At 40.8% G+C, this 22,360-nt stretch overlaps 1 protein-coding gene across 2 annotated transcripts; it reads left to right on the top strand.

Moving 5' to 3' along the window:
- The first annotated feature begins 97 nt into the window (after positions 1-97).
- Positions 98-21,352, top strand: CDKL1 (cyclin dependent kinase like 1). Of its 2 annotated transcripts, none has more exons than XM_032236843.1 (10): positions 98-308; positions 4,019-4,255; positions 10,863-10,984; positions 14,175-14,247; positions 15,213-15,303; positions 16,238-16,438; positions 17,378-17,460; positions 18,109-18,165; positions 19,625-19,780; positions 20,577-21,352. In XM_032236843.1, the coding sequence occupies exons 2-10, from the start codon at positions 4,088-4,090 to the stop codon at positions 20,682-20,684; spliced, it is 1,059 nt and encodes a 352-aa protein (XP_032092734.1). In that variant the 5' UTR covers positions 98-308; positions 4,019-4,087; the 3' UTR covers positions 20,685-21,352. The 2 variants fall into 2 exon arrangements, with proteins under 2 accessions (XP_032092734.1, XP_032092743.1); XM_032236852.1 differs by having other exon boundaries at positions 3,976-4,255; positions 20,577-20,767.
- Positions 21,353-22,360: the final 1,008 nt, after the last annotated feature.

A 22,360-nucleotide genomic window follows, 5' to 3' on the forward strand; every position in this document is an offset into this window, starting at 1 on the left:
GTCACCTTCGGTCGCCGAAAACGCACGTCTCCGGCCTCCTCCTGCCCACGGTCCACCTCCAGGAGGCGGGCAGTGGCGAGAGACCGTCGCCTTCCCGCACCGCCTCCCCGCCCCCTCCCCTCACTCTCGCCCGGGGGCCGCCCTGACTGGCAGCCACTTCAGCGTCTGCGGGAGTGGCGCGTGAAGGAATCGCGTCTGCGAAGCCACATTTGCCCCCAGCGCGCAGCAGGCGAGAGAAGTGGGCAGCAGCTGCCGGGAAGCCATCGCCGGTCGCCCGGTCGGCATGAAAGCGAAGTCCCGCACCGAGGGTGAGAACTGCTGGTGGGAATCCTATCGCTCCCGGCGCAGGGCAACGGTCTCTAGAGCACAGGGAAAGTGCGCCTTGCTCGAGCAAGGACTGCGCGGCGCAGGAGTTCCTTCTCGTCTGCGAGTTGAGAGGAACGCGCGCTTTTCTGTGGGGAATTAGATAAGTCCCTGCACGCTTGCTAATGGAAGGGAGGGTACTTCTGAGGGTGTACAGAGGGCACTTTAATTGGGGAGTGGGGGAAGGAGGGGGCATACCTGGTCCCTCAAGTGGGCTTTTTCCTCCTGTGGAAAAAAAAAAACAGGTCTGAATTGCCTCTGAGACGGCAACATTCGCCTGTGCAGTTGCTGGAGTCTCTCATTTCTCCTTTTATCCCAAACGGGATGCTTTCAGGCCTGAGGGAAACTCTACCAAGAGGCTATTGGGCTGGTGAGGGTGGAGGGCACACCCCAAGTCATCCTTAGGACCCTATCTGGGACCATCCCCACTGTGCCCTTCTCACGTACCTGCTGGCACCATTGTCCTCGGGGAGTTTTTCTTTTGCAGGCAGGCGAGATGAGGAAGGGGGAAGCCAAAGCTGGGCCTTGTCCCTTGCCTTCCCTCCTGTCCCTTCCTTCCTTCAGCAGGTGTGTGTTTTGCTGCTTGATGGGCTTGCCCAGCTGGCTGCACCTCCCTGGCAACCTGCCTTTGCCTAAAGGTGATGAATTAAAATTTAATTTACAGATGGGCCTTTTGCATGGGGAAAGTGGTCTGAAGACGCAGAGGCCACTGGAGCCTTCCAGCAATCCGGTTTCAGATTGCACAAGAGGCGCTAGTATCCATCACTTTGGTGCAGGGGAGCGCCTTACAATTCTCGCCCTCTTTTTTCCTCCGTGTTTCTAAATTCACAGACTAATCCTACCACTGTGCTAGATTTTACACTGTGCAGATTGTGCTCCTTTCTTTTTAGACAAGGGGGCCCTTTCAGTATAGGGCATTCATACAATTTGTTGTTAGGAAGGTTGCATGCTTGCAATACCACAGTGGTGTTGGAATCATCACAAAATGTCCATTTGCCATGGAGGAAGCTGAGGAGCTTGATCCCTCTCACCCGCTCTTACCCTTCAGAATAATCCCACGTCAGCATGCACTACTCCAAATACTCGCCAGCAGCCCCCAACCATTTTCATTTTCTAAGAATGTCTATGTGGGGCCCAGAGATATATTGGTAAAGGAAGAAAACACTAGACTTGTGCTTTGCTTTGCAGCACGCTCACATCTCTGTTTGAGTTAAACGACTTTAATAATAAAAATTGTTTGGTAGGGCAGGGAGCTTGGCAGGCATCCAGGGGCACCTGTGAGCCCTCAGGCATCACGTTGGAGATCCAGAAGCCTTAAAGAATAACATAATCTTGGAAATAACTTTTTTTGTTCTAAGGAGCTTAATGTCTAAATTCGAATTTGAACTCTACATTTGAATGTAGAGATGATCAGATCTGAATAGAGGAGTGGAGGTAAAGAGAACACAGGGGAGGAGAAAATAGGATGGGGAAAGTATGCATAAATACAATCAGATAGCCTTAATGTGATTGCTGTGGCAGAAATCCAAAAGGTTAAGCAATAGATTTTAAAAAAAGTTTAAAACCCCTGGCTTTTGAGGTGAAATGTGACTAAGGGGGGAAAAGGGGCTGAGAAGAAGTTCCAGGAGTTCCAGTTGTTGAGGACAGTGTGAAAGGCAAAGGTTGCAGGAATTACAAACAGAAATGTATGGTGTTAAGAAAGATAGTGATGACTACAGCTAGTCATGTCCCAAGGATAGTCCCAAGGCTATGGCTACTCCTTAACTTATGACCACAACTAGTCCCTGACTTATGATCACAATTAAAATTTCTGTGGCTAAGTGGGGCAGATGTTGAGTCAATTTATAACCTTGTTGCTGTGGTCATTAAGTGAATCACCACAGTTGTTAAGTGAATACACAGTTGTTAAGTGAATCTGGCTTTCCTATTGATTTTGCTGCTTGAAAGCCAACTAGGAAAGTCACCAATGATGAATGTGGGACTCCGGGACACTGCAACCAATATAAATACATGCCAGTTACCAAGCGCCCAAATGTACCAGTTATAAGTGCAAGGACTGTTGTAAGTCACTTTTTTTCAGCACCATTGTAACTTCAAACAGTCACTAAATGAAAGGTTGTAAGTCGAGGACTATCTGTATTTGATATGTTTTGTGGCGGATCTAGAAAGTTTTATCCTGATATTTATCCTTAAATTTCTATATCACCATTTTTGTTATTAAAAAGACTCTCAAAATGGGTTATAAGTCATTACAAACAATTAAATTTAAATTATCATCATCATCTTAAAAATATTAATATAAATAACTTTTAATCACTATTAAATATGGTACAGAAAAGTACTGTGGTTCCAATTGGCGCAGTGGTTAAATGCAGCACTGCAGGCTACTTCAGCTGACTGCAGTTCTGCTGTTCAAATCTCACGGGTCAGGGTTGACTCAGCCTTCCATCTTTCCGAGGTGGGTAAAATGAGAACCTGGATTGTTGTTGGGGGCAATATGCTGACTCTGTAAACCGCTTAGAGAGGGCTGAAAGCCCTATGAAGCGGTATATAAGTCTAACTGCTATTGCTATTGCTATTAATAGCTGTTATTGCTATTGCTAAAAGGAGCACTTTAAAAGAAGTTCAGTTTCAACTGTTAACTAAGCAGGTATAGATTCTGGAATGGAGGTTTTAGTACTGGAAATGCCTTCATTCAGGTCATTATATTATGAATTGAGCAACTTCCAAGAGACATCTTCTGTAGATCTTTTGTAGCTGATGGACAACTACCAAAGGTAGTCCCAAAGGTATCCAGGTCCCAAATTTATCAGATGCTGTGTGAGATTGCAAGTACTGTAGAGATAAATCTAATTAAGAGAAAATTAAAGGCTTCCTGAACTCATGCTTGGCCCATGGGATCTACATTAATATCTCCAGGTCCTCTGCAGCAACTACAGAAATAGTTTCCCACTGACTTTTCCTGAGTAGTTTCTTCAGCTTCTCAGTGCAGTTTGCTTTCCTGCAGGCTTTCTATCCAGACCTGACTCTGCTTCATTTTTTTCAAAGTCATCCAAGATTGAACAGGTCCTATCAAGGCAATGACTAATTAGCTGAGTGAAAAAAAATAAAGGTGAAGGGTCAGTTTATACATCACATTAATTCATAATATGTTTGCTGGTTTTAGAAATCCAATGAAATGTGGGCGCTGCCATGTTAAATAGAAACTTTTCCAGAACAAACCACACTGTAATTTCAATCATTCCAGTTCATTTCAGTGGAACTGGTGGAGAAAAACTTCATTAAGTTCTATTTAACTTTTTTCTAGCAAGAGGTTTTGGGAGCCTGCCCAGTGCTGTAGGGTAAATAGCAAGGTATTTCAAGCAACAGCGATGAAGCCACTTAAAAAGAAGTCTTTTTTTTTAAAAAAAGAATCCAATCTCTCCTGCTGGATTATCAGGGGTGGGGGTTACTAAAGGGGGTTACTAAAGACTAGTGCATTCTTTGAAACAAAGTAAATATAGACTCGGATTGCTTGGTCCATTAAAGAATCAGTATGGTGTGGTTATGTTCCATGGATTCTATAGCTACTAACTGTGGCTGCAACCATATTTTTTACATTTGTCTTTACAGGTTTAAGATGATTGTGATCTTTTGCAACTTTTGAATTATTTAGATTCTCAAGGGAGACTCACCAGGTCTCGCTGACAGTGGATAACATCTTCGGAGATTCCTTTTATTAGCAATGGAGAAATATGAAAAAATCAGTAAGATTGGGGAAGGCTCCTATGGGATTGTTTTCAAATGCCGGAACAAAGACACGGGGCAAATTGTTGCTATCAAAAAGTTCCTGGAATCTGAGGATGATCCTGTTATTAAAAAAATTGCACTTCGAGAGATTCGGATGTTAAAGGTAATGAACTGGAATCTGCTGATCAGAAACTTATTTGATTAAGGCTGTATGTGCTTTTCTATACATTTATTGTTTTTTTCCCCCTGTAACTAATCCAATGGCCCATTTTATCTGAACATCACTGTGCCTTTTATGTTGCAAATATACTATTGGATGCCTGCCTAAGAGTTGTCCAGCTTTTGGAAACTTATCTTTAAAATGTATTTCATGGATCATTAACTATACATAAAGTACATGGATTATTCATTTGATGATAGATAGCTCTGATAAAAAGCCATGAGAAGCAGTGGAAAGAGTGGATATAAATAAGATTATTTATTTCCTCAATCTAAATATCATATGTTATAGGTTTAGAATGAACATATTTTAACAATAGTGATTTTCATTATTGTATTCCATTCTGTTTGAGGACTTTTAATCCTACAAGACTGATAAGTCTCTAATGTAGACTTGATTAATTGTGATTAGAATAGTAAAAAGCTGTTTTATTCTTTTCAAGCTTCTTGTGGTACCTAGATTCGGGCCTCCTAAATCAATTTATGTAAATTCTTTACCACATATACTCTCTCATAGGTTCCAATCAGTTTACAATGAATTTTCATCATAGCTGTCTCTGAGAGATTCACAGCCTAAGAGTTATCTTAGGAAGAGAGTATTTGGCTTTCAATGTATGTATTAAACACTTGTTAGTTTGTCTCCCTTGAAAGATTTTCTGATGGTATGAGGGCCAGGGAATTTTTTTTAGAAAAACTTCTTACACACTGTCATTCTGATACTAGGCCTAAATATATTCCATTCCAAATTAAGCAAAACAGCATGTCAAGATAACCCCAATTGTGTAATAGGGAAAAAACCTGCATTTTATAATTGATGAGGTCTTAGTTTTCTTGGGTTTATTCTTCTGGTTAACCTATATGTCATTTGTGGACAAACTTTAGCACCAGTGGGCCACAGTTCAATCCTCCTGCTGTTCCTAATAGTAACATAATTTGTTCTTATATGTTGGCTTTTCAGTTTATATAGCTACCCATTTTACAACAACTCTGGACAACTAACACAACTTCAAGCATTAAATATAAATGATTACAAATTTACAATTTAAAAAAGCATATAAAAGAAGACATTCAACTGCCCACCATTAGTATTAATTACTATAATCATTGGTATTGTAGCTTGTATTATTATTTTTAGCAGAGAAAGCATATGCAAGGAACAAGGCACTGTAAAAATAGCAGGGACTCAATTTCTGCAGTAGTTTTCCTGCTAATTTGGATGCATATTTTTGTTTTCTCCAATAGATAATGGACAATCTCTCCTCTGTTCTCCAGCAATTTATCTCTGACTTTTGGTGGGGCAGCTCATGGGTGCAAAGAGGGGCTTAGAAAATAATCATGGCTTATGGATTGCCTGTTTTTATCTTTATTTGTTACCTCTGTCTTTTCTGCATTGTGCTATCTCACCAGCCATTTTCGTGATTATTTAAACTTTATTTCTGGAACAAGGAAGGGGAAGAAAAATTTAAACGAAAACTGATATTCTTACAGGAACTTATGAAGCATCTTTTGTCTAGTTAGCATTTGCACAAAATAATAAGTTAGAGTTTCTAGGAATCAATGCGCATGAATCATCCTTCCTAGCTGAAAAGAATTATCCATGCATTACTTTACACAATGTAAATTGTTTTACATCAGCTTTGCCAGACTGAGTTACTTGATATATGTACATTAAGAATATAATGATTACATTGGTTGAGGACAGTGGGAGTTGTAGTCTGCCACACCTACAGAGTTCTGGCTTGACAAAGGTTGCTCTAGAACTAATCACACAATCTTTTAGGCCAGTGCATATATTTAGAATTTTGAGAATGTATCTCAGACACCCTTAGAATATACTGTTGTAGGAAAGACCAATCACAAATATTGATTTAGGAGAAAGTAACTTTAACATTGTACTACCATCACCTTTGACCCTTTGGGATTATTGAATTATTGGATTGGAAGGGGGCTTAGAGGTCTTCTAATTCAACCCCCTACCCAAAGCAAAAATCTTCAGACTGTCACAGACAAATAGCTGGCTGAACATTGCTTGAAACCTCCAGTGTTGGAGCACCTACAAGTTCAGGAGGCTGGTTCTTCTACTGCTTTATAACTCCCAGTCAGGAAATTCCTCCTACAGTAATTTTCAGTTTGGATATTTTTCTGTAAAGCTTCTCTCCCATGGTCCTTGTCTCCCCACAGGTACTATAGAGAATAAATCCATACCCTCTTATTCTGCAATATATTGGAAGACTACTATTATGCCCATCCTGGACCCAGCCTTCTCTTCCTTAGGCTAAATATTCACAGTTTTTTTAACCATGTATAATTTTGTACACCTCAGTTACGTCCCCTCATTTGCTTCTTTTCTAGACTAAAACACCCCAAATGTTGCAATCTTTCATTATAGAAAAGCTGCTCTGGCCCTTTGATTATTTTGGTTGTCCTCTTCTAGATCCATTATATCCTTTTGAAGTGCAGTGACCAAGACTTGAATACAGCATTCCACATGCTATATCCCACTTATGGAATATTGAGTGCAATAATAACTTCCCCAGATCTCAACCTTATGTACCTCTGTTGAGGCAGCTCAAGATTGCATTGGTTCTTTTAATAGCTATAGTATACAACTACATGCTTCATCTGTGGTCTGTCAGGACACCCAGATCCTTTTCACAAGTACGGCCGCTGAGCAAGATAGCATCTATCTTGACTCTGTAAATCTGATTATCAGGTCCATCTCTATGTATTTTTGCCTTCCTTTCCTTGATAAGATACATAGTATAAAAAAAAACATTTGGTGGTAGTCTTCTATTACTTTCATTTATTTGCCTCTGGGCTATATGTGGTGTATGGAAGCCTTCCTGAAAAGAAAGGGCAGTTATCTTATTTATTTATTTTTTTGTTAAAAGCCAAAATAATCTTTAAAAATAGTTGAATAAATTCAGATGAGACATAATTCAGTAATTTTGCAGTCAATATTAAATTGGTTTGCAGTTCATTTGTTGTTGCTAGTTGTGAAGTCGTGTCTGACCCATCACGACTCCATGGACAATGTTCCTCCAAGCCTTCCTGTCCTCTACCCTCCATTTAAACTCACCCCTACTGCTTCAGGGACTCCATCCAGCCACCTCGTTCTCTGTCGTCCCCTTCTTCTTTTGCCCTCAATCGTTCCCAGCATTAGGCTCTTCTCCAGTGAGTCCTTCCTTCTCGTTAGGTGGCCAAAGTATTTGATGGCAGTTCATAAACCACATCAAATTGTTTACAAGTTTAAAGTTGGAGTGGCATTGACTAGCTGTTTTCCAAGAGAAGTCCCTTAAAAGAACCATGATGCCCTGGCTTTTGTTCTACACCTGGCCATTTGTCTTGCAGGTGGAACAAGAGGAATAGAAAATGGTGTTTATCAGTCAAATGTTTATCCCCTGCATAATGCACAGCAACATGAAAAAGTAATAGGAGGTAGCAACTGGATGCTGGGTCAGTTGGCGAAAGTATTGTTGGATTAATATTGAGGAAACTCAAATGGACTTGAGTTTATCAGCATTTCACTAAGTGCTGAAAAGATGGTTGCAACCCCGAACCTTAAACCAGGATGTAGATAGAGCAAATTCGATTGCTTTCAATTTTTTAAATCATTATTATTGGTTATTCTACTATATATTAGCCACCCAGTGTTGTGTGTTGAGTTGGCAGCCATATATATTTAAATAACAAGTAAATTTAGAAACCCAGTTTATTCTCCCTAAGCCAGGAAATTGCACTGAATGATTTTGGATATAGACATAGTTGCCTTGAATATAAAATCGGAGAAAGATGTGTTATATACCCAATGATTTTGAACAGGAGGGGCAAAATGTAAATATAATAAATACATAATTAGATAATGGCAATTTCTATGTGTTTTCTGTGTTTTGAGGTCAGCAGAAAGTCAGATGATTGCAAGCCTGCTTTAAAGAGAGGTAATTTGGAAATGCCTAGATGTCCTTTAATGGACTTTTTCCTCCCTATTTTCTTTAGTTTTCACCTTTCCTGTCTGGGAAAAGGTATATCTAATGATTTGAAGTGAAGTTTCTTGAGATTTCACTCACTTCTTGCCCTTCATATTGGGAAAAGCAAAGGACAAGCAAATCCTGCTCACTATATGTGAAAGAACTCTCTTTGCTCATGTAAAAATGAGGTTGGATGGTCTGAATATCAATACTTGGCCTGTTGATAGTTCCCCTCCCCCATGGGTATTTTTCATTTTTTTAAAAAATATCCATCCATCCATTTTATTAGCAGTGCACTCTTGAAATAAAATGAGCCTTGTGTGAAGAAAATGCCTTCTAGTCAACTCTGAAGGATAACTCCCAGTTCTAACTCTCCATTCAGATGATATTACCTTAAGCCTTTAGGCCCAGTGGAGGTAACCATAGGTCCCGTGGACATTTTACATTACAATTCTTCAATTTCAAAACTTTGGCTATGTTGCTGGCACAAGTGGATGTTGTACCACAAAGTCAAATGAAGATATCAAGTTGCTTACTTCTCCTTGTGCATGCTTTAAATCCATAGTAGCGTTCAAATCTACCCTAGCTATCTGAAGAGATCCAGAAGTCTGATAAGCTATTGTAGAAAGATTAATAGGGATTTCTAAAGCCCAGGAAGAAATTCAATAGTGGGGGCAGCAGTTTATATCAGGAAAACAGGTGATAAATGGCCTTTGAAGGAACCAAGAAAGAGAGCTAGGGAAGCAGAGTATCTCAACAATTTTCACCATTCTTTGCCAATGGATCTGTGTGCTGAATTGTGTTGATTGAACAAGTGCAGGCCTGCTCTGCCGCCAGTTCTGAAAAACACTTTCTCAGTCAATAGTAACAGATTGTTTGTTTGCTAATTGTTGAACAGTGTGGGTTGAGATTTAATCCAGCGGGTGTGGGGAGACAGGATTCTTAATCCATCATTTTTCTGTGTTGTGTAAACAAAGAAAGAACAAAGGCTTCAACAACGCTATAGTCATTCAGATTTAAGAGATTAAATGAGCAGCGCCATTTACCTTGTCTGCCTTTAGGGTACAAATGTTGGGTTAGAAATATATGAATATAAGGCTATCAATGGGGCGGGGAAAGGCTACTCATGGTTATATATCAACTTTTGCATCAGAGGCAGGATGCATCTGGATCCTAGTTGCTGGGAGACGTGCCTTGCCTGTGAGTTTCCTTCTGTGGGAAACATAGTGCTCCCTGTTTAGGCCTTTCATCCAATCCAGCACAATGTTTTATAAACTCTTATCAACACTGAAGCCTCGAGACCCCAGGGTGATATCTTGGTTTTTTTAAAAATCTGAAATCACCTTTTTGTTGTTGTTTTGCTGTGTTGTTGTTGTATCACTCTCTGTTGAGTTAGTAGGACCTCTGAAGCAGATGTGAGCAACCCATGATCTCATACTTATTTATTTAATAATATTCTCTTCCTATAATCTTTTAGCATAACCATTGGGTTCTGCTTTCAATCCAAACAAAGATAAAACATATACCATAATTGCCATTAATACACAGCTGCAATTTTGTTGCCTTTTGTCTCACCCATACCATTCTCATTCTCCCTTTCCTATCTTCCCTAAACTTCACAAAGCATGAAACTTCCCGTTAAAATATAGTAGGGGCTATTTTAGCTCTTCCAGGTTCACTTAAACAAAGACAAGATAGAGGGTTCATCTTGTCATTCAGATCATATTACATGTTGCATTGTCAATAAAATTAAAATGCAAGTATTCAACCAAAATGTGGGATTTTTATGGTCATCCATCAGGACCAGAGGTGGGCTCCTACCAGTTCAGACTGGTTCAGCCAAACTGGTAGTGGTTTGCCGGCCTGGGTCGCCAGAACCAGCAGCGATCCCGGCCTGCCATGCCTCCAAACTGGTTCCCCGGTTGGCATGGCATGTTTTTTTTTTAATGTTCTGTGCATGCGCAGACCTATTTATGGGCAACTGTGCATGCGCACGAAGCACCAAATTGGGCGCGCACTGAACCGGAAGTAATGCCAGCAGCAACCCACCCCTGATCAGGACATTTGTTTTTTATGATATTTTAAGAGGAAGTTTCATGCTTTGTGAAGCTTAGGGAAGATAGGAAACGGAGAATGAGAATCGTATGGGTGAGACAAAAGGCAACAAAATTGCAGCTGTGTATTAATGGCAATTATGGTATATGTTTTATCTTTGTTTGGATTGAAAGCAGAACCCAGTGGTTATGCTAAAATATTATAGGAAGAGAATAGAAATAAATATAGAAATAAATAAATAAATAATAAGTAAACACACACACACACACACACACACACACACACACACACACACACACACAATGTTTAACTGAGGAGAACCTACCGGTATGTATTTTTGAGATAATTTGAAGCACGGTAATAAGGCAAAGCTGAATTAGTAATGAAATTCTGAGTAATGACTCTCTGACCTTTTTGCTTAATATAGCTACTATGTTTTAGAATTAGACCACATTTTAGAATGTTGATACAACATCTTTATTTCTTCAACTGAACTTGCTTCACAAATGTCACGTTATGCTTTTTTAGCAACTGAAGCATCCCAATTTGGTCAATCTTCTGGAGGTCTTCCGGAGGAAACGAAAGCTTCACTTGGTCTTTGAATATTGTGACCATACAGTCCTTCATGAGCTTGACAGGAATCCACGTGGGTAAGTTGCCGACTCATGAAATTCATAGAAACAGAGCCGTTATAATGTCCATACCTCTCCGTAGACTTTTCTTGCTAGATGTAACAGATCTGCAACCATCAATCCTGAAGGTTAAAAAAAGGCCACTGTGTAGTTGCCATGGATTAAGGCATGCTTGCAAAAGAATGGTTTGAGAGCTTGCTGTGGACTCTTGCAAAGGAGATAATGTGGCTGAGATGGGATAGTGTATGCTAAAGAAGGGAAATAACTCTTTAGGCTACTCCTAAGCATGGTCACCTCATGGCTGGTGTATTGCGCTGCTGTGACAGCGCAACACAGCCATTTGCCCCTGAGGCTGTGCCTGGCTCTTCGGGCACCCGCTCGCAAGAGAGCAGCCACCCAGCAACCCCAAAATAATAACCCCCCATAATAAGACCCAATCAATATTTTGGGGGTCAAAAGAAAATAAGACTGTATCTTATTTTCGGGAAAACATGGTAGAAGGCCACCATATTCCAAAATTATTTTGGTTAGCTTAAACAATTAAAGAAGACAAAAACACTTTAAAAAGTGAGATTAAAAAAGATAGATAAAAATCACTCAGGACTTAAAGTACTGCATAAAACCTGTCAGGGACTCACAAACAGCTTAATTCCAAGCTTGTTCATAAGAGCAAACTTCCAGGTTGCCACTAGATGGCACTGTTTAATGTTGGGGATCTAAAGCACTCTCACTTTGTCCAATTTATTGATTGGGTGAAAGCCATTGGAGACAGATAACCAGGACCTATGAAGGGGTTTATAACTGACAAGTGTGCACCCAGAAGCCAAATGGCAACCAATACCACGGTTTTCAACCAGTAGTTGTGAACCTTTGGGAAACTCTAAATTGCACATTGGTCTCAAATGGGGAAGCACCATCCCATCCAAAGCAAAAGGTAACAAATTCTGAGATCCAGAGGCTCATAACAGCTACAGTGACTCAATATGAGAATAGCCTCCAGGCACCACTAGGCTTGTTACAGTGCATTTACTCTGTGCATTAGCTCTTGTAAATAGTCTATTTCTTAAATACCAATCAGTAACTGTATAGTTTTAATTTTACTCCATGCTGGAATGGCATATTAATGCTGTTCTTTTAGATAATTGCGAGCCACCCAGAGTCATTTGCAGCTATAAAAATAAATAAATAAATCAAATAAATGTTTACCATTTGCCATAGGTTTATAAGATTCTAATAGAGTCTACACTAGAATAAAAAGGGCAATCAAACAATTAGAGCAGTGTTTCTCAACCTTGGCAACTTGAAGATGTCCGGACTTCAACTCCCAGAATTCCCCAGCCAGCTGGCTGGGGAATTCTGGGAGTTGAAGTCCGGACATCTTCAAGTTGCCAAGGTTGAGAAACACTGAATTAGAGGATTAAGGTGATTTCTCTCTTTTGGAAAACCTATACAGCAGTGATGGTGAATCTTTTCAGCACCGAGTACCAAACCGGAATGCGCGTGCACATGCGCACACATGTACACTCTTGCAGGAGCCCCAGAAATTCAAAGACCACCTGGCTGTTGTGCATGCGTTTGCTGGCCACCTGGTCTTTGGGTTTCTGGGGCTCCAGCATGCGTGAAGATCAGCTGGCCGGCGCACATGCATACCAGAAACCAGAAGAGCATTTGGCAATGGCACGCATGCCCACAGAGAGGGCTCTGCATGCCACCTCTGGCATGCGTGCATTAGGTTCATCATCACGGCTATATAGTATTTGGAGTGTTTGGCTCAGAAAGTAGATAAGACAACATAACAAAAGTATAAATCAGGCATGCCATAAGAAATGGGAACCTAATATATTTCTGGTTCAATAGTATGAGAGCTAGATGTCAACCACTGAATCTAGATGAGAACCAGTCTGATCCAGTGATTAAGGCTCCAGGCTAGGAGACTATATGAGTTCCAGTCCAGTGGTAGGATTCAGCCAGTTCACACCTATTCGGGAGAACTGGTTAATAACTTTCTAAGCAGTTCGGAGAACCGGTTGTTGGAAGAAATCTTTTGTTTTTTCCCACTTTACAGGGCTAATCCTGTAAAGAAGGCAGAAAGGAAACATTCTGGTTTTGTTTCTAGCCTAATCTTTATTGCCCTGCTTACAGAAACTGCCTCTCCAGTTAACCCTTATTACTATTGTAACAACTAAGGTGAAGTGCCCATCGACCTGAGTGACATTGACTTGGCCACGCCCACATGATCACATGACCACTGAACCCCACCTACCCAGCTGGACATTAGGGCAGAGAACTGGTTGGTAAATTATTTGAATCCCACCACTGTTCCAGTCCCACTCCAACCATGAAAGCCAATAGGGTGACCTTGGGCCACTCACTCTCTCTCAGCCCAACTTACCTCACAGGATTGTTTTCTGGGGAAAATAGGAGGAGGAGTGTTTGTTGAATATATTTATTGCCTTAATGGCAGGATAATAATAAATAAATAGATAGTCAGAATATTAAAAAGGAAGTACTGATTCATTGTATATAACAGGGCATGGTTTTAAAATTGATTGCATACATAAATCTCATGTAATTCATTGTTATGGTTTTGAAAAGTCACTGGACAAATTCATAAGAGGAATAAGCTACATGTTACTTTTGGAATGAAATGTATATCTGAAATACCATCCTTTAGGGAACAGTAGAGGGAAATGGTCCTTGGTCTTTACCTTTGGTCCATGCCTTTCTTTTTTTTATTATTATTATTTTAAACACATAAGCACATCAACAAAAACAAACACATAACTTAAAAACAACATAGGGACAATAAGTCTCACTTATTGGTCCATGCCTTTCAACAGTCACTTTCATCTAATCCTGAATTGTATTTTCATCTATATAAATATTTTTTTACTATTTTATTAATTTTTGTGTGAAATATTTGTGAACTATTTTAAATACTTGAAGCAGAATAAAAGTATTTAAGTAGCTGCATCTGGGAATTGTTTTCCTCCATTTCTTATTTGCACTCCAGCTTGCTTCTTACTTGCTCTTATTTTAATCATTAAATTCATTTTGAAGACCCACATTGGATATTCTAAATAGTTTGTCCTTAATTTTAAAATGAAAATACTGCATCATGTGTTGTGTGCATGTAGGAATCATCTAGGAAAGATGTTGAATTCTACACACATTGTTTTTGTTGCCTTTTCCATTTTTTCCCCTCCAGGGTCCCAGAACATCTTGTGAAAAGCATAACTTGGCAAACTCTCCAAGCAGTGAATTTTTGTCACAAACACAATGTAAGTCATTCCATCCCAACATTGCCTCTTTCTGTTCTGCACTCACTGTATCAGTTTGTTTTTGCAGGGCTACAGACTTTGAGCTTACTAAATCAGAGAAATGTTTGTATTTCCATCTTGTATGCTGTATTTCCTTGTACCTCATTGTTGCAGAATGAGATCTAAATCTTCACCTCTTACGTATAATTGCTATAATTATCTCAAGAGTGGATCAGCTAGTTATAAAGCTGTTTTCCACATTTAAATCGTTTTTAGAGAAATGTTTTCATGGGGGATGGCTGATTTGTCTCCATTGTTGACATTTTGCCAAAAGAGGTAGAAGTGTCCTCCTTCCATGGTAAATTTCCTATCCCTTAAAAGAGAGGTTGGCAACTTTTTCAGGTTGGCATTTAAAAAAAAATTAATGCAAAAGATCATAGGTTTTGGTGATTCCTAGTATTTTGGTTATTTTAATTTTTGAACATGTATTATAGTAATTTTGATTGGATTGAATCTTTTGTGGAAGTAATAGCTACCATATTGCTTCCTCTTACCCTAAAGTATGTTCTCCAAGTTTAGTAATTGTGGATTGTTGTTCCAGAATTCCCAACTTCTGCCCATGCTGATTAAGAATTTTATAGTTGCAGGTTGGGAAAACAGAATCTAAAATTCCAGATTATGGGGAACATGCATAGCAATTCATGTACAAATTTGTTTCTTAACACTTTGTTATATGCCAAAACTTCAAAGGAAGACAAATGTGACTGGCATGCATTTCTTATGTCCTTATTTTCTCCACAAATGAAACAGGGTTGCAGATGTTTATTTCTTAGCAATCATACTTCAGGAAAAAAGTGAGAGGACCATATTGTCTCAAGAGTTAGATCTCAAGACTAGACTGCCAGAAGTCTGTGCCTGCGATTAATAAAAGGAAGCATTGTGTTTTCTCCTCGAACGTATCATTATGTCTCTCTTTCTATGTCTAGTGCATACACAGAGATGTAAAACCAGAGAACATTCTCATAACGAAGCATTTTGTCATTAAGCTCTGTGACTTTGGATTTGCTCGCTTATTAAGTAAGTTTATTATATGAAATTCAGTTCTCTTTCACTAGGCAGAGACCCTGCAACAATACATGAATGTATGATTTTTTTTCCTGTTTAATCCTGTTACTAATGTTTCTCTTAATGAATAAAAGGATAAAAACCACAGTTATGTTTTAAAAATTTTAAAGCACTTAATTAATTGAAAGTAATTACCCTTTTATTTATCCTTTATCTACTTTCATACTCATTTCAGAAAGGGTAAAAATGTAACACCAAAACATACAGATATACAAAATCAAATGCAGATTTGTTAGCTATGTAAGAGAAAGTACAGATGTTTGTGCCTTGTTCTACAGAAGTCATTTATATAAATTATATTTCTGCAACTAAGTGCATGTGAACAAAAAAGCAATCCAACAACTGAATTACTGGTACTACAATATTCATGCAAAGACAAAATAAGATGTTCAAAACATGTTACCTTTACTCTTTCTAAAAATGAGTAGCAGAGTTAGTAAACAAGAGCAGGTTTGCTTCTTTTGTGAGCAGTTGAGAGTGAACCTTACTGTATAGTGTTTATAATTCATTTATTATTTATAAATATCCTTTTATTTATATGAGCCTTGGTAGCGCAATGATTAGAGAGTAGTATGGCAGGCTACTTCTGTTGACTGCCAGCTGCCTGCAATTTGGCAGTTCAAATCCCACCAGGCTCAAGGTTGACTCAGCCTTCCATCCTTTCAAGGTGGATAAAATGAGGACCCAAATTGTTGGGGGCAATAGACTGACTCCGTAAACCACTTAGAGAGGGCTGTAAAACACTGTGAAGTGGTATATAAATCTAAGTGCTATTGCTAGTTCCTTTGTCCTTGAAAGGAAGATTTAGACTAGAGAGAGTGTGTCTTTTGTCCCCTACTCTAAATGGTTCTTCTGTTTCTGCAATCCTTTCTTCAAATCCTTTCAGCTGGGCCCTGTGACTACTATACAGATTATGTGGCTACCAGGTGGTATCGTTCTCCTGAGCTCCTTGTAGGTGATACACAATATGGCCCTCCTGTAGACGTCTGGGCTATAGGCTGTGTCTTTGCTGAACTTCTTTCTGGCATCCCTCTCTGGCCTGGAAAGTCTGATGTGGATCAACTTTACTTAATCAGGAGGACATTAGGTAAGCGAAGGTTACCGAAAAACAGAAATACCTCTAAGTTGTCTGTTGTTTCTTACCTCCTCCTCATCCCCCACTCCCCACTTCTAGGGTGTTCATGTGAAGTTTGACTGTCTCCTGTGTAAACATCCTGGAGAAGCATGACATGTGTTCAGAGGTGGGTTCCTACCAGTTCAGACCCGTTTAGTCGAACCGGTAGTAACTTGGTGGCCTGGGTCACTGGAACCAGCAGCGGCCCAGGCCTGCCATGCCCCCGAACTGTTTCTCTCAGTGGCGCCATAGGCACCACCATCTTGTTTTTACCTTCTGCGCATGCAGAGCAATTTTTGTTGCACTATGCATACGTGTGCAGTGTGCATCAAGCATGTGGGGGGTGCATCCCTGAGCGAACTGGCAGTAGCAACAGCCAGAACCCACCCCTGGATGTATTGCATTGAGTCATGGAACTATTTTGTTAATTGAAGTAAATTTTTGTATATGTTCAACTTTCTTCATCATGATACTTTGGAGAGAGGGAAGAAGAGTGACTATTGAAGGCATCCTTATTCCTTAAGGATTCCTACTTATTTCTACTTCATAAATAATAGTATCTATTACTATTCCTAATTCCTTATTTCCCCCCCCCCAAAAAAAATTCAAGGATTGTTTACTTTTAAGTAACCTTTAGCAACCTAAAGCCTTTAAAGACAAGAAAAGTAAAGCCAAATTCCAGCCCATTTTGAAGTGGGAGAGGTGGGAGGGGGAGGGGGATCAGCAAATTTGAAGAAAAGACTTTTTTTTGCCAGTCCTGGGGACGAGTGTTTGGCTGGTTACCTAGGCACCCGTATATCTGAGTCAAGCCATTCTTCACTCCCATCTGCTTCTGTTGCAAACCTCACACCCGATGAGGCCTTGGTGATGCAAATGTTTAAACTGACGGCACTATTTGATTCTTGTTCAAAGGTGATCTCATTCCCAGGCACCAGCAAGTCTTCAGCACAAACCAGTTCTTCAGCGGGGTGAGGATACCTGACCCAGAAAGCATGGTGAGAGCTGCCCTCCTCAGTGGTCTTACACAAGCATAGCACGGTATCACCACTGGACCCGAGTTATCAGGATGGCAAAAATGTGGACAAACAACAGATGCCCAGCAGAGAGAGAAAAAAAACCCTGTAGCTGGCAGCCTAGACAACAATAGCCTGAGAAAACAGAGCTAGCTTGCAAGCATTTTCTCCTCTTTTCAGTGCAAGGAGCAGTGTTTTTGAAGGAGCAGAAAATACTGCTTTTACAGATTAGCTATTTAGGGACCCAGGACGTTGCTTGGTTACCAATTGTTGCCTAAAAAGAATGGGTCACTTTTGGATATAACTCTAGAGAGACATGTAACTAGGTGCAGTCTGGAGGTCAACACCCAAATTGGTTTCTAGGAGGGGGGAAGGATTGCTATTGGAAACAGAAAAGAAAGCTGCAGACTGCAGGACTTGTGATAAAAAGCTGCAAAGCAGAAGAGCCAATTTATTTCTTTAATTCTCTCATCTGTCCTGGGAACCATTCCCTTAAAAGAAAAACGCATGTTTTCTTTTGTTTTTCTTTTTTTTTGTTATAGGAATACAATGGGGTTGGGGAATCCTTAATAACTATGAAGAAGATTCCGCTGATATTTATTTTCCTTTTTTTTTTTGTTGTTTAACTAGGAGCCACTAGAAATGAAATTCCCCACTATTTCCTATGCTGCTCTGGCACTAATGAAGGTGAGGAAAACATCTTGATGTTTGTACTCATTTATTGGGGCTCATAAATGCAGTACCATCTCGCATGCAGAGGTGGGCTGCTGGGGGTTTGGGAGAACATCTAGCTAAGATTCTGTGCAGTTCGGAGAACTCCCAAATCCCACTCCTGGCTGGCTCCGCCCATCCCTCCCCTCCCAGGTGTCCCTATGTGGCCCGTTTTGAATGCAGGTAAGTGCACGGCACGCACAGAGGCTCAAGGAGGGCAAAAATCAAGCCTACCGGAGGCCTGTTTCCGGCCTCCGGAGGGCCTCTGGTGGCCTCCTAGAGGCTCAAGGAAAGCCTCCGGAGCCCAGGGAGGGCAAAAACGCCCCCCCCCATGGTGCAGGCTGACTAGGCCATGCCCACCATGGCCACATCCACCCAGCAACCGGGCAGAGAACCTCTTGCTAAAAATTTTGAAGTCCACCCCTGCCAGAGCTATCTTCAAATTTATTGCAATCACCCCTTACAGAGTTGATATTCAAATTTACTGCAGATTACCTCCCAAAATCCCTGTTAGATGGTTAATAAGGAAGGTGGTGGGAAAAAGTGCAAGGATCAAAAGCAAGGTTTCAAATGGAATATTTAGATGTGATACACTTTTGGTCTGAGAAAAACACTGAAACTGAGTGTGACCTCAAATTGTTGCTGAAATGCAACTCACTCGTTTGTGTTGAATGGGGTTTTGGCAGTTGTACTTCAACAAGAAGTACAATTAGACTTGGAGAAACAAGTCGAATCTAAACAAACACCCATTTCTGAAGCACCTAGGAAAAAGCTGGGTGGTCATCTGTTAGTAGGAGGTAAAGGTTCCCTCACACATATGTGCCAGTCATTCCCAAATCTATGGGGGGCGGTGCTCATCTCCATTTCAAACCTGAAGAGCCAGAACTGTCCGAAGACATCTCCGTGCTCATGTGGCCAGCATGACTAAATGCCGAAGGTGCACGGAACGCTGTTACCTTCCCACCAAAGTGGTCCCTATTTTTCTACTTGCATTTTTACATGTTTTCAAACTGTTAGGTTGGCAGAAGCTGGGACAAGTAACAGGAGTTCACTCCGTCACATGGCACTAAGGATTCAAACCGCCAAACTTTCTGACAAGTTTAGGGTCCTAGCCACCATTTTCAAACTTAGTGTGTGTGACTTTGAGAATAGAAATCTCATATTACCCTGAAAATATTTTTTTTCTAACATGGGTAAAAATGTGAAAACAATGTTTGCTGGAATGTGTTCCTCTTTGGAAATAAATTATCTACTTGTTGTTTATTGATAGCATTCTTTATAACATGGGTTTTGTTGATGCTTGCATCTGAAATGTAATCATTGTTTTACTCTCTGCAGAGAGAAATGCATTTCGTTTTCCTAAATGCTCTTTTGAATCCATAATTATATGTTAGTCGGTATGTGTTTCAGTTTCCTCCTGCTTGTATTGTCTCAGGGCTGTCTCCACATGGATCCCACTGAAAGGTTGACCTGCGAACAGCTCCTTCAGCATCCTTATTTTGATAGCATTCGGGAGGTAGAACTTGGGAGGGAACGAGAAAGATCCATTACACGGAAACCAACCCGGCCACCTCGAAGGCATGTGCCTGGGGTAAGACACACTAGGCAATGCAAACTACAGCAAAGGAGCCCCTCACCCCTTGTTTGTGATTGTTACCTCACCTATTTACTCCCATGTTCAAGACAATTTGACATTAAAAAATCAAAACCAAAATGAAAATCTGTTTAGAATAATTAGCATTAGTAAAAACTTTTCAGAAGCCATCTGCTTTTGCCATTTTATTAAATACAATACTTGAGGAGTAGGGAGCCTCAGGATTCCAGTGTTGAACTTTTCTGAGAACTTTTCTTTGCTGGTAAATATAAAATTTAACACAAAAATAGTTTGTTGTGAAGGCAACTGTCTGTGAAGGCTCCTGGATTGGGGCTGAAAGGCGAAAGCGGAAGACGTATGCCAGTGATGGCTAACCTTTTTGACCGTGCCCATACCCATAATGCAATGTGTTCGCCCAAGCCCCCACCCATGCACGTGCCTCCTGAGACCAAAAACGGGGCATGGGATTATGCTCCCCCGTCTCCCCACGCATCTGCGCGTGACACCACCACCCCGGACCCAAAAATCAGCTGGATGGTGGGAGCCATGCACACATGCACGGTGGATGAACCTGGAGTGACGGTTCGCATGCCCACAGAGAGCTATGCGTGCCACCTATGACACGCGTGCCACAGGTTCGCTATCATGGCAGTATGCTGTCCCATATTTGGGTAGACCAGGTTGCCCTGATTTAAAAAAAACTTTTTTTCTGAAAATCTTGCATTAAAATAGGCTAAAACGAAGGGCAGGTGCATGTCTTTCAGTGAATCATAATTTATACTCTATCTTTCAGTTACAGTATCTGCCCCAATTAACCAGCAGCAACATTTTACCTGCTTTGGATAACAAGAAGTACTACTGTGGAACAAGAAAACTCAACTACCGTTTCCCAAACATCTAAAAAAAAAAAAGGAGATGTCACATCTAGTCCATTCTGTGTCTTCTTGTATTCCCAACTATGAAAAAAAACAACCTTGGAAGACAATTACAGTATCTACACTGGCATCAGCTAAAGCAAACCATAATGTTCTGGCTGAAAAGTGACAAACCTTGGGAAGGAAATATGTGTCGAATGCGCAAAAAGACACACACACACAAAATGTGTCAACGAAAGGTTTGAAATAATTTATCAGAGTTCATCAGGAAAATGGTATTTGGGCCTCTTGAAAAATTGTTCTCTCTAACTTGTAATTTATACTTTGTGAGGCAAGAATTCTTGCCCTCTGCTGCAGCGGGAATTGGTGGAGGAGATCCATACATGCCAAATATATTTCATTCACAAAATCCCCTTGTGTCAAAGCAGGAGAGAACCCCGGGTCTTATACTAGAGATGTAGCTAGTTTCCTTGGCAGGCTGAACCTGCAGGCTCTTTGTGCAAGCAGGGTGGAGGGTTGGCTTTGGAGGTTACAGACGAGAACCAGAAATGCCTGGATTCGAACTTTTTCTTTGTCCCTGTTTTTGCAACAAAATGTAAAGAAGATCTTTAATTAAACATTTTGTTTCTTTCAATTGTAATCAATGTTATTTTTACCTAGAATAACTAGAAATAAAATAAAATTTTAATATGTATATTTTTTCACAGGTTTCATTTAATTGCCTGAAATGGTATAGGTTTGGTGCCCAAACAGGGGGTTGAACTAGAACAGGGGTCACTAACCTTTTGGACCTCAGGGACCACTAAATTCATAACTTTAAATCCCGTGGACCACTAATGTGATCTGCCTAATGACTGGCTGGGAGGGCGTAGCAATGTGGTCATGTGACTGGGTGGGCGTGGCCAACTCAATGTCACTCACATTGAGGGGCGTGTTGCCAGCCTCTACTCGCCACGCCTACCTGCCTGGCCTCCTTAGGGCTCCAACAGGAAGCAGTTGCTGGAGCTAAGCAGACACCATGAGAAAGAGTTGGCAAAACAGCCCAGTTCAAATTGGATCTGACTGAGAAGGAGGCTCAGAGGAAGCACCTCACTGAGGATTAGGAGAATTGGCTTTCCAAGCAGAGGCAAGACCTGCAGGAGTGCAAGGACACGTACTGGTCCCTGGACGCTCAGTGGGCTGTGATGGTCAGTCAGTTCCAGGCCATGATGTAGTCCCACTGGAACAAGGCCCTCTGGCTCTTTGCCACCAGTGGCACTACCGTCCAGCCTTTGCCCAAAGCCCTGCACCAGGAGGCTGAAGCGGATCCCAAGTTGGAATTTCTGCTTCCCTCTGACCCTCACAAAAAGACCCCAAAGGGGGAGACTCTCTGCAGCAACACAAACGTTCCTTGCATGTATCCGGCCAAGGGGCCATAGTTTGAGGACCCCCGATTTAGTGCAATGAAAAACCGCAAATAATTTTTCTGTGGACTACCAAAATTTTCTGATGAACCACCAGTGGTCTACAGACCACCAGTTGGTGACCGCTGGACTAGAAGACGTCCAAAGGTCTCTTCAATTCTTTATTCTATTCTAATTTATTAAATATGCTCTCCAGCATATTTTAAAGGCCACTTTCTATCAAAACAAGAATCAGAGAAATGATGTGGCCTCTGATGTTCAGCTTCAGAAACCTCATCATCATTAGTTATGCAGCATTT

Source organism: Thamnophis elegans, chromosome 1 (genome assembly GCF_009769535.1).
Source record: "Thamnophis elegans isolate rThaEle1 chromosome 1, rThaEle1.pri, whole genome shotgun sequence".
Classification (NCBI taxonomy): Eukaryota; Metazoa; Chordata; class Lepidosauria; order Squamata; family Colubridae; genus Thamnophis; species Thamnophis elegans.